This window comes from Euwallacea similis, chromosome 18, assembly GCF_039881205.1.
Source record: "Euwallacea similis isolate ESF13 chromosome 18, ESF131.1, whole genome shotgun sequence".
Classification (NCBI taxonomy): domain Eukaryota; kingdom Metazoa; phylum Arthropoda; class Insecta; order Coleoptera; family Curculionidae; genus Euwallacea; species Euwallacea similis.
The window spans coordinates 2,021,243-2,037,520 of NC_089626.1; the positions used below are offsets into that span (position 1 = coordinate 2,021,243).

Consider the following 16,278-nt stretch of genomic DNA (forward strand, 5'->3'; position numbering starts at 1 on the left):
AATAGCACACACAAAACGTTAATTTAAACGATTTTTATGTGCAAATTTTTAAAACGAAATAGCATTTTGCTTGGTTAACATTTTTTAAGGTTTATAAAACCTCAGTATTAAAAAACAGATTAATCAAATTTCCACTCCAGTATTTTCAAGTAGTCGCCCTCCAGCATCTCAGCAACTTTCAAAGCCTTCAATTGCACCTTCTGCTGCTTCAACGCATCAACCAATTGCATCTGCTTCTTGAACCCATTTAGAAGCTCCATTTTCTGTTTTTCCAACTTCTTTACTACCGCAGTTAGTTCAGTTAGCTGCTTCCGGTAACTATCTTTAAGTTCCTGTTGTAGATACCAATTATGTAAGGGAATTTGTAGAAAAATAAGTAAATATAAGAACCTTTTCCTCCTCTTTGGACTGTTTAAGGGAGGTTTTGGCTTTGTCAGTCTCTTCGATAGCTCTAGCAAGTCTCACTTCTGCGTTATTTAGGCTTGTTGAGGTGGTCTTGAGGTCTTTTTTCAAGTGGTCAGTTTCTTTTTTGAGGGAAGAGATTTCAGCATCTTTGAATTGTAGTTTGGAGTTCAGGTTTGTCAACTCTCTTTCCAGTTTGTCTGCGTTATTTTTGCCTGAGGTGTACATCAAAAACCACTTTTCCTTTTCCTCTTTCAAGCTTTGGATTTCCTTATCTTGCGTCTTTATTTGCTCCACCTAAAATACTGTTATTAAATTTCTGCAAAACTGATTTGTTGTTATAGTACTCTTTGCTTGAACTCATTCTGTCCTCTTTCCTTCTCAGCTATCAGATTCCTGATCTTTGCTTTGTAAACTTTAACAGCTCCCAAAGAAGTCTCTTCTTGAGCTGAGTCTTTACTCAAAAACTCCTCTATGTTTCCACCTGTGGTGCACAAATGTGTCAATTTCCGGACTTCCCCTAACTCCGCTAGGGTTTTAAACGAGTCCTTGATTAAATTGTCTTGGATTTTCTAGGGGTTAAAAAGTTATAATATGTTGTTCAGTGTTTCTTAAATTGAATTATCTTACCATAACATTTTTTACTTTACACATTATTTGTCGAGTTTTTAGCTCTAATCGCTTGTTTTCCTTGCGGAATTCATCCTCCTTGAGAAGTAAATTTGACTCCATTCTGGGGCTCAAGATTGGTTTTGGCTCGTAACAGTTGCTAATGGGAATGATAAGTTACTTCGTTAATTAAGTTTGGTCGATTTTTGCGTTCGCTCCAGATTTGAAGAGATTTAAGCGGGATTTTCACAAAGCTATTTGAAGTTACGTTACGTCGTTTGTGACGTTTCAACGTTCATTTTGGAACAATGTACTTGCCTCTTTTTCTATCTTATATAATAAAAGGAGATGTGCATGCTCATCTTTTTTCCATAGTAACATCTGTCAATATTTGAAGGTTATTTTTTACATAAAAAAAAAATTGCTAAATCATTTTTTACCATTTTTCTGCACCAAAGTGCCCCTGTTGCGGTAAGTATTCCCTCAAACAATCCCTCCTTTTCTCACTTATTCATCAAAATTTTCCTAAAAACCTGAGAAAATTTGAGCCCTAAAGGTCCCCCTTTTTAATACCCCCAGATGTGCGACAGCGAAATCCAAACTGACGGCCACTTCATTGACCTCGTAGACGACACCTGGCGTGCAGAGCAACTCCCCAACGACGACATCAAGGTACCCTCCTTTGAATTAACTGACCCTGAAGCGGACTCTGGGGACGTCCATTTGACCCTTAAGGAGCAAGAGCAGAAGTGGACTGATATAATGTTAAGTGCTTTGAGTGAGCATCAATAATGGAGCTGCCCAATATAGGAGAAAGATGTTGTCAAGATCAGTGCCGACAACTCAACTTTTTACCCCTTCAGTGTAAGCTTTGTGGTGATGTTTTTTGCAGTGATCACTTAAACTTACATGTGCAAAACTGCACTAAATCTCGGTTTTTATCTGAGGACCAACTGAAAAAAATCCATACTGTTTATGTTTGTTCTGAAGAAGGCTGTGAGGACCGCAGTGTGGTTGCACTGACATGCTCCAAGTGCCTTAAACATCACTGCATTAAACATCGGCATGTAGGTGAATGCTCAAAGAAATCTTTACAGGAAGTTTACCAGGAAAAAGAGAAATATGCAGGACCTCTAAGGCAGTTTAAAGAGGCTAAAGCGGTGGTGGATAAGCAACTACAAAACACTTTAACTGAGGCCAAAAAGAAGGCTAAAAGCAAGGAAACTGCACTTAAAGTGCAACTTATGAAACTCAAAAATAAGGCCACAGGGCTTAAATCTATTCCTACAACCCATCGCGTGTACTTCAACGTAGCTGTGCGCAAAGAAACTTCAACAGTGGTGCCAGTTTTTGTGTCCAATTCATGGAGTTTAGGCAAAATGATTGATGCAGTGGCCGAAGAGTGTAAGATGCAGAACTACAATAATAAGAGTGGGGGGTTGAAGTTGCGACTGTTTAAACGGGACGATCTAAAGGTGGTTTCCAGTGATCTTTCCGAGAGTTTGAGTGATCTACTTGAAAGCAAGAAGGTGGTGAATGGCGAGGATTTGATTATTGAGTATGTCAATGAGGAATGTGAGATTTTGGACTGAAAATACAATTTTCTTCTATTAATTTCTGGTTTTATTTACAATTAAATGCTGCTTGTCCTTGTCAGAAACTGTTTGATCAATAATCACATCCAAAATGACGCCTTTAAAGTGCATCCAAAACTCCTTATTCCACATAGATAATGGCACCTCTTTGCTGGTCTCAAATAGCACTGATTGTCATCTTCCAACATCCAAAAACCTTGATTTTGTGCCCAGTATTCCTCAGCATTCAGACTGTGTAAGTCCCCATTACTATTTTTACCAAATACCTTAAACTAACATTCTTCAATAAGAACGTGAAAGTATGGATCAAGCCTGAGCAGGTCACGATGGTGAAGAATGAGTGTATTAGCACTTATACCTGGGAGTACTCTAAGAAGAATCCACAAGAGAGCTCCAGGGGAAATGAACTTGCCCAGAATTGCCTGAAAATCAACTACGTTCAGTCTGAGCAAGAGAGGGTGATCCTATCTGCACATTAATCTGTTTTAAATTGAGAGGGTGAGTTTGCAGGTATTTAAAAATCTCCCACCTTTGAGGGCTGCGCAGATATCGGAAATGAAAGAGTCCTATCCCTGACATGTATTTGAATATAAAAAGGATGCTTCAGGGGGGGTTTTCGAGATTCCTGATGCTTTCCCAGCAATCCAGCGTGACATAAACTCAGTGGACAGGAATTATTACAAGCTGCTAGACATCTATTTAAGTGAGAATAAGGCCAGCTTTATGCCCCACTCCAAAGAACAGTTGACCAAAGCTCAGGAGGATTTGGTCACCATCTACAACTTGAGTGGGAAATACAAAGTGATTTGTTAATGATGATGTCGAGTAGTTTGCTTGAGTTACGGTTTCAGGGCTTAAAAGAGGAACTGCCAGGAAGGACCAGCGGCAACAAAACCATTTTCGATTCTAGGACTTTCAAATTTGAAATGCCCATTAGAATTTTATCAAGGGCCCCCAAGACTGTCCCTCACATGTAAATAACTCTTGTATAGCCATACCAGACAAATTTAATAGTGAAACCCTCAGGGGAATGTCCACGAAGTACCGCCTCAACTTCCCCAAATCTCCTGGTTCAGAGCTTCGTTCCCACTTACAAGAACATGCGGTATATGTCTCCGATGCACTATCGAAAGCCGGTCCCTGGCAGGATTTGTGCCCCCTTGTTTCGTACTGCACTGAGAGCTGCCATATCGGGATAGGGTGGCCTGTTAGGGCCGCGGTAAATGTTAATGCTTCCTCTGTGAATGGAGTGTTGGTACATGCCAAGCCTTGTTGCTTCAAGTTTAAGGGCTGAATATATGCGATTTTTGAGGAATGAGGGTTTTTCTGCTTTCTAAATTTTAATGGAAATGGAAGTTCTGTCCGCGAAAATTTGAATTTGCATTAGTTGGTATGATGCACGGGGCAAACTGCAAGGAGTGAAAAAGAGATTCCTTCAGTGTTATTGGTTTGAAAATTTTCAATTTTGTTATTCGTTTGCAGGTGACGCCACCAAAAAAATTGATAAAAAAATTTCTCGGTTTCTTGCTCAATATTTTGGTAATAAGTTCTTAAAATCTGAATGCATTGAAATTTTGTCAAAAAAATGTCATTTTTTTCATTACTTGAGTGACTATGGCATTCGTTTTGTATATTTTTGTTTTTTTTTTAATAATGTGTATGTCAAAGTCGCAAAGATTGTGCTTCTTTTCCGAACTTACTGTACTATGACATTCATCTTCCTCTTTTTGGTATTTTGGTTGTCACGGTCTCGAAAATGAGGCAAAACTTTTTGAAAAAAACCCAAAAACTACGCAAATTTCGGGACAAACTCTCTGCCCACTAGACAAACCTTTTTCCGCAAAGTCGGGGGATCAATCGCACCACGCGACGCCGTTACAGATTCCAGTAATAAAATCAGCGCCATCTTTTGTGTAATCGTTTATTAAATAGCATTTTTCAAATATTTATATTCAATACAATCCTAAATATTTACAATTATACATTCACGTATATCACTGTCCTTTGCACGAAACCACAAATTATTATTCACTCGTCGACTGTCTCGAATTTTCCTCTGCGCGGGAGACGCCTTTCGGGGCCGATAATGAAACCAATTTCGAGCTACACAAAGAGGACCCCTCCCGAGAAGAAAAACAAGATTTAATTTTATAACAAAGAAGAAAATGTTACATCAGAGTCACAAAAGAAAACGAAATAATAAACAATTAGCTTAAGGCGCGGTCTGACTGCTTGTCCCATCATGCCAAATATTTGTACTCGTCCTTTTGCCCGTCCGTCCGTTCTAGGTATTCCTTCTCGATTAGGATATCTATACATTTCTGTAACATACACATTGTCACATTCAGGTACCAAAGCAAGGAGAGGAAACTACCTTAATTATCTGCACTCTAGGCTTGAACCGCGAAGAAAGCTGATTCAACACTTCCGCGACTAACTGCTGATGTTGGTGCACCTAAAACGACAGGCAGTTGACGGAAATCGACTCACTTGAAGACAAGGAAAAGATGTCGTACCTTGCGCATTTTCATAATCCTAACTATAGCGGCTTGAATGAGCAGTTTCCTGTCTTCCTCTATGTGTTTGTGCGTGGTCTCTTGCTCCATTTTGAGCTCCGTTTTCATAGGGATGTTAATGTTGACGCGCAGTTTTTTGCTGCACACAGACACACATTGAAACTAACGCGTGTAAAATTGCAAACATTACCATACTTTTTAAAGCCTACATTCAGGGAAACGGCCGAGTTTGCGTTCACGTCGTTCTCGTCGTCATCGCAGCTGAGTAGTTTGGCTTTGAGTAAGATTTGGATGACCTAAAAGTCCATTCATATAAATTAATAATTAATGAAAGGGTAGAAAGTGACATACTTGTATTAGGAAATCTTGCTTGATTTGTGTGTTTTCTTCCAGTTGAGCTAAGTTCCACGTGTCGGCCACATTAAACTGCAGCAGCACAGCCATTTGAAAGGTGCTAGCCTGTAACGTATACCTGAAAACAATAGAAAATTCCGAGGAAAGTTCGAGAACACTAGATAAGGACGCACCTATTTTTAAAACAATTTGTGTTAAGTTCGCCTTTGGACATGTTGTACAGCCAGTTCAGTTTCCGACCGGAGTGCTGGCTGGCGTAGAAATTTGTAAACCTACTTACGCTACGTTCCAGCTGCACAAATTACACACAGGATAAACTTCGCCATTTTGTTGGGAACTGCAAAAGTACTTACTTCGGAAGGCAAGCTAAACGTAACAGACTGCTGGAAGGGCCATGACCCGGACGACAGCACTTGGATACTAAAATCTATACCTGAAATTTAAGATTTCCTTCAATTTTCAATTTTAAAAAAATCAAGTTTTGTCGAAATGGTGAAATCAAGATTAAAAAGACCTACTGAATTACTAAAATTTAGTTTTGGATAAAAGGAAACAAAAACAATACTTTTTCGAAATTTAAAAAATGGAAAAAGCTAAAAAATATCGATTTTGTGATGTTGGCGAAAGTAAAACATTATCAAGGCCTTCCCTACCTAAAGATTCATTTGAATTCGCCATGTGGTTCCTAAACTGTTCGTTGAGGTCCTTGGAGACTCCAATGTCTTGAAACATCCGTTGCAGCTTCGAAGTGTACTCGAACCCGCAGGCCTGCTTCAATTTCGAGATCATCGAGGCTTCGGCATCGTCACTGGCTGACATATGTTGCACCAGCCGCTTGGCGAGCATCTGAATATCGAAATGAATGATAAAAAAAACTACCCTCAAGCCTCTCTTTCATGCTCTTTCTACATACCTTACTGTAGAACTTCTGGAACACATCCTTGTCTTCGATGTACTTGAAAACCACCATCTGAAACGGGAAAACGGAGATAACACATACATGACGCATCCATTAAAATAATTTCTCTTAAAGAAAATCGAAAACAAACTATTTTTCAAAATCTTGACATTTTGGCGAATGCATAATGTGAGTGGCTCATACGCCAAACAGTATCCACCCAAATGACTAAGAAAAAAATGTGTCAGTAATTGCAAAAAACACACTTACCACTTGATTTAGAGTGTCTTCAAGCTCCGTCTCTTCTGCATTTTTGTTGCTTTTTTTCAGCAGCAGATCGCAGTACTTGGCGAGCAATTCGGGAGACCTGCTTGAAGAATTCGCCGACTTAGTGACTGCATTAGCGTTGATGAAGCGGCCACAGGCCTTGTCCAACGCAGCCACGAAGCCGCTGTCATTCCCAAAGGCGACAAGAACCAGTGCGTTGTACTTCCTGTGCACTTCCAAAATAGTATTGACGTAGACTTTCGGGTCATTATGGGCGATTTCTCCACACTTTTCTATGGCGGCCAGACCCTGCGTTGCAATGTGTTGCTCGAGTAGTCCGCGCAGCTCCCCCAGACCGTCGGGGATGCGCGCCACAAGGCTATACATGCGCCCCAGATCATCATCTTTGTCGGCATCGAGAAGTTGCTTGAATTCCGAATGAAGCAACTCCAGATGCTTCTGAATAAGCACGCGTTCGCAGGTTTTTGCGAGACGCTCACTGGTGGTCTCGTGCAGGTACATTTGCACTCTACGCTGTTCCTCCATCAATCGCTGCTCCGCCTAAAACCGCATTCATTGAAAGGGTAAAGGGCAAAACCACAAAGGAAATGCACACTGGCGGAATGGCAAAGACTAAGAAAATGCCGGCAAATTACCAAAATGGTGAATTTAATATTCACCTAATTGTCAAAATTGAGTTATAGATAAAACTTTTTAAAAATTTTAATAAAGGCGGTAAATGAGTAAATCAGTGCCCTAAATGCTCTCGTCAAACCAAACTTACCCGCTTCATATATTCAGTGACGGGATTTTCGGCCAGAAAAACCGTGCTCTCACGAGTATAAAACCTTTCTGTGTCCTCTAAAAACACATTTTCAAAACTCTCCTTGTAGACACTAAGATTGGGCCCCTTAGCCCCTGGCTCTTCCTCATTGAGCCCCAACTCCACATAGCAATTGATCACCCCTGACACCAAACGCGTGTTTATAGTCTCCCCATTTCTTTCCTTCTCAATTAACTTCAACACTGCATTAGTGACTGCCTTGTTCAGTTGCTTGAACAAGTTGTCTCTCCATGTGACCAGGGCCAGCTGATAAATCTCATAAATGTGCTTGCGTCCCTCTTCACATTCTCTTTTCACCCAATGACGATTTAAGTAGGCACACACCCCATCGAGCACTTTGCTGCAGAACTGGTAATCCTCCCATTGAACCGTGTAGAACTTCAAAACGTCCTCGTCCATTCGATGAATGCCATCCTGTTGAGTCACTGAATTAAACAAATGGTCATATAAGGGTGCATTATTTACCTCCAATAATCTGATGAGGTAGTTTTTCAAGAACTCTTTGAGCCTTTTATAGAGTTCCATGCCGACCAGTTGCGCACCGCCGCTCACCTGACTCTTCTTGCTTTTGGTCGAGTTAGAGCCGCCTCTACCATTATTTTGCTGATGCACTGAGGTGCAATAGTTGTACACGTGAGTGTACAGTTCCATATATCTGTACAATTATGGTAAGTTTAGTTACTTGTAAATTGCTCATTTTATAACATTTGTTAAGGTGTGGCGAGTTTCTAAAAGAATTCTGACCTTTGTTAATCAACATCACTAACTTACTCACCAAATTTAGTGCTTAATGAATATTTCCATAAACTCACTTGTGTATTTATGAGTTTAGCATAAAAAATGAGTGTGATCATATCTTCACTGTATTAGTGCCCAAAAACTGCTTTGAACTCCTTATTGGCCAGATTTATTTTTTGAGAACTCTTCACAAAAACTCTATTTTTACATATATCTATGAATGTCCCTTTTACATATACTCCAGACACACAAAATTCTTATTAGCTCAACAGTTTCAACTCACTCAAACTGTCCCACTTACCTTATCTGCCACTCCACTACTTTTACAAGAAAAAACACATTTTTCAACATTTGAAAAGGACCAATGCTGTGTCTCAGAAGAAGTGTCATCACAAGGGTGCTTACCGTTTCTTGGACATGTTCTCTCGGTTGTAAACCTGCTTGATACCACTGTTCAGGTCACCCCATATTTGGTCCAAGTCAATCACCGATTTCAGGCCTCCGGCGTTGTTCACAGAGTTGATTGAATTCTTATTGGACATCGCCACTGATTCCGCGTGCAGAGTTTGTGAGGACCTGCAAAGGGGGCTCTTTTGTCTAGGGCTTTTTGGGGGACCTAAGGTTACAGATTTGCAAAGCCATTGGGATGGTTTGCGATTATTCCTTGCGTGTTTTAAAGGGGGATTAGGGGTTGTAGACAATTAAAACGGTGAAATTAGTGCGCTTTGTGTGATATTTTAATAGACATTTCATGCACCTTTTGTTTGAGAAGAGGAACGACTTTCTTTTTTGGCGTCGCCAATGTTGGAACGGGGGCACTTACCAATTGTTCTATAACATAACAAAGATTTGCGCACTATTTACAAATGAATGGGGAACAGGAGAAACTCGAAATTTGCAAAATAATTACGGGAAAACCAAAGGGATTTTATTTATTTCTCTATATTGGGTATCGCGACAAGTTGACAGTTTTAGTTTGGATGATTTGACGTCTCGGGCGCCTCTGCGCACACTCCTGTCAACGTCAACGATTGAGCCCTTTTAAGGTCAAATTTATAGGAAGTTAGACCAAGAATCACGTTGATGAAGCCCCAAAATTGAAGGCAGTTTAACAAGAATCTCACCGCAAAACTCGAGGTTCTCAATAAACGACAATGTAATTAATAGGTTAGGAACGTCACAGTGGGGCAATAATTAAAATTATAGACACGTCGTAAGCAGAGTGTGACGTTATCAAATATGCACTCCCATTATTTTTTTAATTTTAATTAGTCGAATTATTTCAAATATTTCCCATTTGCCATGTTTTCTTAGTTTCAGACCTTATTCAGGAGACAATATGGATTTTTTTCTATTTGCTTTACAATTAACTTTTTTGTTCTCCCTTTATAGAATTTTTTCACAGCCATAAAATACGTAGAAAATGGCTGAAAATCTGATTTTAAGATCGTATTGCTTTAAAAAAAAAACTTAACCCCTATTATCGCCGCCATTTTGATACTAGACAATAACTTTGAATTAAAACCACACCAAAGACCAATTACAAATCCATAAACTGTAGCCAGCGCCGTCATCTGACAATCAAAAGAAAAAATTTGGCGCCAGCCTCATCGTCAACAAATCCCTTAAATACGTCCCAAACTGCGTTTTCACCCTATTATCCAACACTTTCCACAGTCAGATACACTCCTCTATGGGAATTCTTAACTTGGCCAAAGTCTTGGCTGACGTGGCTCCGCAATGCATCAAAGAAACCGACATAAAAGCATACTTTGGCAAGTCCCCTTATTATCCAAATTTCGTCCTTAAGTTCACCCCTAAATTACTTTTTTTTTTTAGGCCGCAAGATAGCCATAGACGCCTCAATGTCTCTATACCAGTTCCTGATAGCTGTGCGCTCAGATGGGGCCCAACTTACCACTGCAGATGGCGAGACAACTTCCCACTTAGTGGGGACTTTTTATCGTACCATAAGATTGTTAGAAAATGGGATTAAGCCCGTATATGTCTTTGATGGTAAGCCCCCTGAAATGAAGGGGGGCGAGCTCAATAAGCGCATGGAACGTAGAGCAGAGGCCCAAAAGGCTTTGGATAAAGCTGTGGAGGCTGGAGACCAGGCTGAGATGGACAAATACAACAGGAGGCTCGTGAAAGTCACCAAACATCACTCTGATGAAGCAAAGGAGCTTCTGAAATTAATGGGGGTGCCATATATTGAGGCACCTTGTGAAGCTGAAGCTCAATGTGCTGCTATGGTATTAAAACCAAAAAAGCACTATATTGGGAACTATTTTTAAGTTTTTGGTTCTAGGTTAAGGCAGGTAAAATATTTGCCACTGCTACCGAAGATATGGATGCCCTCACTTTTGGCTCGAATATAGTGCTGCGTCACTTAACTTTTAGCGAAGCTCGAAAAATGCCTATTCAGGAGATACATCTTAAAGCTGTGCTTGAGGGCCTGAATCTCACTCAAGAGGAGGTATTTTGTACCTTATTTTTTAAGGGACTCAACAGGCAATATTTCTGTAGTTTACAGACTTCTGTATATTAATGGGATGTGACTATACTGACACGATCCGAGGAATTGGCCAAAAAAAGGCGATTGAGCTTATAAAGAACCATAAAAGAATTGAGGACATTTTGGAGGTCATTGACAAAACCAAATTCCCCCCTCCAGAGAACTGGACCTACCAAGGTGCACGGGATTTGTTCATCAATCCTGAGGTTGCAAATCCAGAATCAATTGAGGTAAATTTATCTTAATTCAGGTGGTTTTTTTTTGGGGGGCAACAGAAAATTTTTACAGCTGAAATGGGGAGATCCGGATGAAGAGGGGGTAGTAAAGTTCCTGTGCGGACATCGGCAATTCAGTGAGGAGCGTGTGCGCAATGGTATAAAGAAACTACAGAAGGCTCGCGGTACAAGTACCCAGGCTCGATTAGACGGGTTTTTTACCGTGCTGGGGTCTACTCCTGCTAAGAGGAAGGTGGATGATAAGAAAAATACTCCAAATAAAAGGGGAAAGAGTGGAAGGGGCAGGCCCAAGTAGGAGGCTAAATTTACGCTTGAAAGTCTCGAAATTTTTTATTTTTGTGTTTTTATTAAGAGAAAAATGTTTTTCTAATTAAATAATCAAATGATTGGTTGGATTTCTTTACCTTAAGATAAAATGTCTATTGCAGTCGATCAATTTTCCTGTCATAATGGTGAATCTTAAAAATTTATCCACGAAAATGAAATAAAGGTATGCAGCATAGAAAAGGGGACACAACTCCTGAGTAAGGACAGACATGCTCGACGTGTGTCACTTACAACCATTTGACTCTAAAAATTTTAAATTTCCAACTTGGCTCCTTTGAACGATGAATGATCAAACATACTCAACGTTGGTTACCATAGCAACTACTTCCATAAGTTATGTCGATACTTCTTATCTCATCCTAGAACTAAAAATGGAAAGTGTACTAATGCCCAACGAGATTGAGCTCTTCATTGAATCTATGATCCCTCAAACCATGAAGCAACTGGGCTCGGAGCAGTAACCCTCCAATTTTCATTTTAACCCCTATAATCCCATATGACTTCCAGATGGCTCAACTGGCACAACCGCTTACAGAAATTGAACCAAGAAGCCGTAGTGGAAGCAGCCTGCGTTAAGGACGAGCATGTCAAAGAGAGTTTAATCTCTTTCAGAAAGGTACCTTCATGCAACTTATTTTCACTCGAGAGTAACGGAAACAGGCCCCAATATTAGTGCATGAAGCCATTTTGGTGAACATCTGGAAGTACCAGGTTTTGCCCAAGTTATTGAAACTGGAGCCAGCCCCCAAGAGTACCTTTGTCGCTTATTCAATTATGTACCATGAAGGGGTTTGCATATCTCTGCTGGAGTTGGTTCTGTACCATTCGAGCTGCTGCGAAACCCTAGGAGACTCTGCGGTGGACTTATTGGACTACGCTTGTGGCGTTGTTTCGCAGCTTTTGAGCATTAAGCCCCAGGAGAAGGCGATAAATACTAAAGAAAGTACTCAGCAGGAGTTAGAAAGGCAGAGAAATGAACTCACTTTCAAGATAGGAATTCGCTGCCTTTCAATCTTGAGATATTTAGCCGAAAACTTGGACAAGTAATACCGCAAAGTAACCGGAAAATAATAATTAAATAAAAAGTGAATTTTAAAGGCTGCCGATTGCAATAGGCTCTCGCATGTATACCACCCACGACTTACCTGTACTTTTAACGGAAGTGTTACTGGAGCACCCGTGGGTGAGCAATGATAACAGCCAACAATTTGTGGGAGGCAAATGGAAGGACTGGGACGGAGAGCAGTTGGGGCAAGTGGAAGCGCAGGTTGGTTCTGCCATTAAACGAGCCCCAGGGCCTTAAATTTTGGGAAGCTGGGGTTGTAGGTGTGGTTGACACTACGCTACGTGCTACTGGACCCCGAGTGCGCTCATCGCTATCCCATAACCGAGGGCAGACGCAATCAACTAGTGAGGCTGCTCCCAAAAGTAACGCCAAGTTTACTGGACCAGGTGGCCCCATTAATGGAGCTCAAGGTGGGTTTTTGGGGCAACTTTCACAAATCACCGGAGTTTCAAAAATTGCTTTTTCAACCGGTTTATTTATCGTAATAGTTGCGACATTGCTACTGTTTTTAAAGCGAATTTCTCAATAGGACTTTTTCTCTCGAGTACTAGTTGTTCTAGTTTCGAGTTCTGGGTTCATTGTGGTTAATTTCATAGCGTTATCGTAGCAATGGCTGTGCAGAATGTCCTGCATGGAAGAATTTTCCTCCCCACCTAAGCCTTTTCTGCTCGAAAGCATCTTGGAAGTCAAGGAGAATATTTTGAGAGAGTGCAGAGGCAAATGGAAGAAAATCGCTGAACAACAACTGGGACAGATATTCACTGACAATAATGAGTCTCTTAGAGAGGCTGCAAAAAAGTATATTTTTCTCTACAACTAAAACTTGGTTGACCTTGTTAATTTATTTTTAGACTCAACGAGGCGTACAACATGGACTTACTCGAGCAGTTCGAGAGCAAAGACCGCGAATCGTGCGCCCAATGTGGCAACGGTGCCATTCAGCGCTGCTCGCAATGCAAAGGTGCGTGGTACTGCTCGAGGGCGTGTCAAGTCGCTCATTGGCCCGAACACAAACGTTGTTGCCAAGTTTAATAACGTTTATTTTGAAATTACAATAATCTATAAATATGCCGAGTTTAACTGATACGTGTTGCTCCCCTTGCTTAGCAGAAACCCCTGTATATTCAAAGATTGCAGTGCATTATTGAACTTGCCCTTTAGAATTCCAACAGTCTCCGCCGCTTGCCTAATCTCTTGCAAAGTAAACAGGCCCTTGACCTCAACTTCAGACCTCTTCTGGAGAACTTCCAGCAGCTTTGCTACCTGAACGATCTCTGAGAACTAAATTCCACGTCATGAAAGTCAAGACATACCTGGTTCTTGTAGCTCATTCCTGAGCCTAACTGCGACCTGGTAGTGTCCACCATCCCTGTTTCATCAGTGAAGACCTCCATCAAACTATGCCTCATAATTTCAATGACGTCTTTAGCGTCCTGTTCTGAGGCCGCTTCACGAAGCTCGGCCTTGGCCCGCGCTTGTATGAGCCGGATTAGGGACAGAAGCTGTCTTGCTGTTACCGGAGTACAGTCTCCTGTGGCAAATTGTCTTCTGAGGGAGACGTAGAAGTTTCGTGCTGCAGACTTGGCCTCAGAGGACAGTTTAGGATTTACGTATTTCTGGGCGTACGCAAGGTACTTGCGCAACGTCTTGTGAGAGAGACAGTCGCGGTTTAAGTCTTGATGACTTAAGCGCTCTCTATTGGGTTGTGTTGTAATTTGAATGTTTAAATTCGACAGATGTCACCCCTGAATTAAAACTTGCCTGAGACTGTGATCCACTTGAGGTTCCTGCTCTGAGTCTTTGAACGTATTAGCTTCAAGCTTGCGCTTCTTCGATGAGTGCGCAGTAAGAATATGCCTAGAAAGACGCTTGTCCAGGTGCTGGAAACCCCCTTTCGTCATCAACAAAAAATTACACAAACGAAATCAAACCTCATTGGGTTGGTCTAGTAGGATGAAAATCAAATCGAACCGGGAGAGCATCGGAGACCCCATTTTCAAATTCTCGGCTACAGTCTTGCCCTTATTGTAGTGTCCCCCTACGGGGTTAGCGGCAACCAGAATGGTGGGCCGGGTAGGCAAAGAGCACACCATACCTGCCTTTGCTATGCTGATGCTCTGCTGCTCCATGGCCTCTAAAAGGCATGCGTGTTGCGTGGGCATTTTGTCGAACTCGTCAATGCAGCAACAACCTCGGTCTGCTACCATAAGGGCTCCCGCTTCGAGGGAATATTCCCCCCCACTCTCACGAGTCATGGTTACGGTGAGGCCCGAGTTTGTGCTGGAATTTCCGCATACATAGACCCCTAAAGAAGGATGTTCTTAGGGAGATGTTTAAATCGAATGCTTCCGTGTGTGAAAAATGAGGAAAAGTGACATATATTTACCTCTGGGAGAAACATTGGCACAGCTCTTCAGCATCTGACTTTTCCCCAATCCTGGGTCTCCCACCATGAGAATGTGTGACTCTGATCTACTTGAGGATTTAGCGCCTCGAAAAAGCCCCAAAAGCAACCCTGCTTTGACTAATTCATTCCCATAAATGGTGGGGCACAAGGAGTGGGTGAGGTAACTAAACAAATCAGGCTGTGAATGCACTTGCTGTTCAACAAAAGCAGGGTTAAATAGCAGTAAAAACGGGTTCAAAAAGATTTACTTTAATAGCTTCATAGTCTTCAGGAGTAAAACAATCTTCTTTTCCGCCAGAGGTTTCACTCTTATTGTTAAACACTGCCACCACTTGGAGATACAACTGAAACAGAGCATTCTGCTTGTTTTTGCCCTTGTTGTCATTTGGGTCTATCGCCCTTATAATCCCAGTTACAGTGACATCATCCCCAGGAGGGCAAGACTTGACCAGATCCTCAGTAAGCTCACATTCTAATGTCTGAGGAATCTTTGCTGCATCACACTTTAACATTACATGCCATTAATTTAGATCAACAACTTTTTCACAAGTCCTACCTCAATTTCTTGTAAAATCACACTTTGCCATTCAATAGTCTTTGTTAGGGACGAGTTACAAGCAACCTCAAAGTGGCCTTTAGTTGAGCAAGAGGGGCACACAGTCATAGGGGTAAAAATCCCATTGGACTGTTTTCCCACTTGAATGGAGTTACATGAGTGACAGTGAAATCCCAAATAGGTGCAAATAACTTTATCAGGGCTGCATTTCACTACTGTGCCTCTCAATGACACAAGTTTGCCTAAAGGGGCATGAATAAGATGCTTTCATTATAGGTTTAAAGGCACTTGCCTAAACTTGCAGGGCTAATGTATTTAAGCAGGGTCTGAGGTTCAAAGTCAAGGATTCTAACCCGAATTACTGGAACTTTCTTAGTCTGGGACTCCTCATTTTTTTGTTTGTGACAAGAGCAAATATGTTCATATACAGAGAGGCCGAGGCAATTAAGGGTAAACTCAGTATTTGTAACCAGGTCTTCTCTAAAACTGGACCAGTTTTTGGTGAATTCTTGGTCAAAAATTAGAGTTTTGTAGCTCAAAGACAAAAACTGGTCTTTTTCAACTTGGGTCACGGGACACTGCTCTGGATGCCGGGCTAAGTAACGTTGGAAGCTGGCCACATTTGAGTGAATTATTTGCAAGTCTGCACCTTCTAAAACAGGGATAACTGCACTTACTGTTATTGGCTGAAAATGGTGTTAACAGGTTGGTTTACTTGAGTGAAAGAAGTAGTTATCGATGCCACAGAGTTTCTGCGGGGGCTCATTTTGCATGTTTCCTGTTGAAGCAACAAATTAATAAGGAAAAAAATTGAGGGTAGATGATTTGTTGATAAATTGCCGCCATTTGTGACATTTTATGTTAGGTTAGGAGCTGATTGATAGGATATCTTTATTTTACGAATTGACCAATGAGGGGACTTGACATCACGTAAATGGCCAATCA

The 16,278-nt window shown here is 41.2% G+C and overlaps 6 protein-coding genes across 7 annotated transcripts; 3 read left to right on the plus strand and 3 right to left on the minus strand.

Annotated features, from left to right (window-relative positions):
- Positions 1-119: 119 nt before the first annotated feature.
- Positions 120-1,158, minus strand: LOC136414721 (testis-expressed protein 9-like). The gene is made up of 4 exons (XM_066398892.1): positions 1,033-1,158; positions 750-974; positions 391-699; positions 120-332 (listed from the first exon to the last, which is right to left on the minus strand). The coding sequence occupies exons 1-4, from the start codon at positions 1,132-1,134 to the stop codon at positions 120-122; spliced, it is 849 nt and encodes a 282-aa protein (XP_066254989.1). The 5' UTR covers positions 1,135-1,158.
- A 495-nt stretch (positions 1,159-1,653) lies between these two features.
- On the plus strand, positions 1,654-3,900 carry LOC136414838 (uncharacterized). Its single transcript, XM_066399055.1, is given in 5 exon segments — positions 1,654-2,402; positions 2,927-3,064; positions 3,117-3,407; positions 3,458-3,579; positions 3,633-3,900. Coding segments are annotated over 5 exon segments (1,419 nt in total). The 5' UTR covers positions 1,654-1,802.
- Positions 3,901-4,511: 611 nt separating this feature from the next.
- On the minus strand, positions 4,512-9,211 carry LOC136414638 (cullin-1-like). 2 transcript variants are annotated; one of them, XM_066398790.1, is made up of 14 exons: positions 9,047-9,210; positions 8,629-8,799; positions 7,951-8,140; positions 7,426-7,899; positions 6,645-7,202; positions 6,390-6,446; positions 6,130-6,322; positions 5,830-5,909; positions 5,650-5,768; positions 5,474-5,594; positions 5,318-5,418; positions 5,123-5,261; positions 4,981-5,061; positions 4,512-4,927 (listed from the first exon to the last, which is right to left on the minus strand). In XM_066398790.1, exons 2-14 carry the CDS (start codon positions 8,763-8,765, stop codon positions 4,847-4,849), a joined length of 2,331 nt encoding a protein of 776 aa, XP_066254887.1. In that variant the 5' UTR covers positions 8,766-8,799; positions 9,047-9,210; the 3' UTR covers positions 4,512-4,846. The 2 variants fall into 2 exon arrangements, with proteins under 2 accessions (XP_066254887.1, XP_066254886.1); XM_066398789.1 differs by having other exon boundaries at positions 7,426-8,140; positions 9,047-9,211.
- Positions 9,212-9,821: 610 nt separating this feature from the next.
- Fen1 (flap endonuclease 1) lies at positions 9,822-11,324 on the plus strand. The gene is made up of 5 exons (XM_066398979.1): positions 9,822-9,998; positions 10,063-10,478; positions 10,535-10,702; positions 10,753-10,971; positions 11,030-11,324. The coding sequence occupies exons 1-5, from the start codon at positions 9,917-9,919 to the stop codon at positions 11,270-11,272; spliced, it is 1,128 nt and encodes a 375-aa protein (XP_066255076.1). The 5' UTR covers positions 9,822-9,916; the 3' UTR covers positions 11,273-11,324.
- Positions 11,325-11,667: 343 nt separating this feature from the next.
- Positions 11,668-13,402, plus strand: Zmynd10 (zinc finger MYND-type containing 10). Its single transcript, XM_066399056.1, has 7 exons — positions 11,668-11,761; positions 11,812-11,920; positions 11,965-12,347; positions 12,403-12,571; positions 12,631-12,780; positions 12,978-13,168; positions 13,222-13,402. Exons 1-7 carry the CDS (start codon positions 11,676-11,678, stop codon positions 13,400-13,402), a joined length of 1,269 nt encoding a protein of 422 aa, XP_066255153.1. The 5' UTR covers positions 11,668-11,675.
- LOC136414725 (DNA helicase MCM8-like) lies at positions 13,235-16,182 on the minus strand. The gene is made up of 9 exons (XM_066398896.1): positions 16,049-16,182; positions 15,626-15,985; positions 15,334-15,575; positions 15,026-15,280; positions 14,757-14,970; positions 14,302-14,675; positions 14,132-14,250; positions 13,684-14,065; positions 13,235-13,633 (listed from the first exon to the last, which is right to left on the minus strand). Exons 1-9 carry the CDS (start codon positions 16,104-16,106, stop codon positions 13,430-13,432), a joined length of 2,208 nt encoding a protein of 735 aa, XP_066254993.1. The 5' UTR covers positions 16,107-16,182; the 3' UTR covers positions 13,235-13,429.
- Between the last annotated feature and the right edge of the window lie 96 nt (positions 16,183-16,278).

Excerpts from the sequence above, each read along its gene's own strand:
- Zmynd10 (XM_066399056.1), top strand. The coding sequence starts at position 11,676 with ATGGAAAGTGTACTAATGCCCAACGAGATTGAGCTCTTCATTGAATCT. Across the intron at positions 11,762-11,811 it reads AAGCAACTGGGCTCGGAGCA|ATGGCTCAACTGGCACAACC; the intron begins GTAACCCTCCAA and ends TATGACTTCCAG. Across the intron at positions 11,921-11,964 it reads GTTTAATCTCTTTCAGAAAG|GCCCCAATATTAGTGCATGA; the intron begins GTACCTTCATGC and ends TAACGGAAACAG.
- Fen1 (XM_066398979.1), top strand. The coding sequence starts at position 9,917 with ATGGGAATTCTTAACTTGGCCAAAGTCTTGGCTGACGTGGCTCCGCAA. Across the intron at positions 10,479-10,534 it reads AAGCTCAATGTGCTGCTATG|GTTAAGGCAGGTAAAATATT; the intron begins GTATTAAAACCA and ends TTTTGGTTCTAG. Across the intron at positions 10,972-11,029 it reads CAAATCCAGAATCAATTGAG|CTGAAATGGGGAGATCCGGA; the intron begins GTAAATTTATCT and ends AAATTTTTACAG.
- LOC136414725 (XM_066398896.1), bottom strand. The coding sequence starts at position 16,106 with ATGCAAAATGAGCCCCCGCAGAAACTCTGTGGCATCGATAACTACTTC. Across the intron at positions 15,281-15,333 it reads TGATTTTACAAGAAATTGAG|TGTGATGCAGCAAAGATTCC; the intron begins GTAGGACTTGTG and ends GTAATGTTAAAG. Across the intron at positions 13,634-13,683 it reads GAATGAGCTACAAGAACCAG|GTAGCAAAGCTGCTGGAAGT; the intron begins GTATGTCTTGAC and ends GAGATCGTTCAG.
- LOC136414721 (XM_066398892.1), bottom strand. The coding sequence starts at position 1,134 with ATGGAGTCAAATTTACTTCTCAAGGAGGATGAATTCCGCAAGGAAAAC. Across the intron at positions 700-749 it reads AGAATGAGTTCAAGCAAAGA|GTGGAGCAAATAAAGACGCA; the intron begins GTACTATAACAA and ends ACAGTATTTTAG. Across the intron at positions 333-390 it reads AGTCCAAAGAGGAGGAAAAG|GAACTTAAAGATAGTTACCG; the intron begins GTTCTTATATTT and ends TATCTACAACAG.
- LOC136414638 (XM_066398789.1), bottom strand. The coding sequence starts at position 8,765 with ATGTCCAATAAGAATTCAATCAACTCTGTGAACAACGCCGGAGGCCTG. Across the intron at positions 8,141-8,628 it reads GAGAACATGTCCAAGAAACG|ATATATGGAACTGTACACTC; the intron begins GTAAGCACCCTT and ends ATAATTGTACAG. Across the intron at positions 5,595-5,649 it reads ACAAATTGTTTTAAAAATAG|GTATACGTTACAGGCTAGCA; the intron begins GTGCGTCCTTAT and ends TATTGTTTTCAG.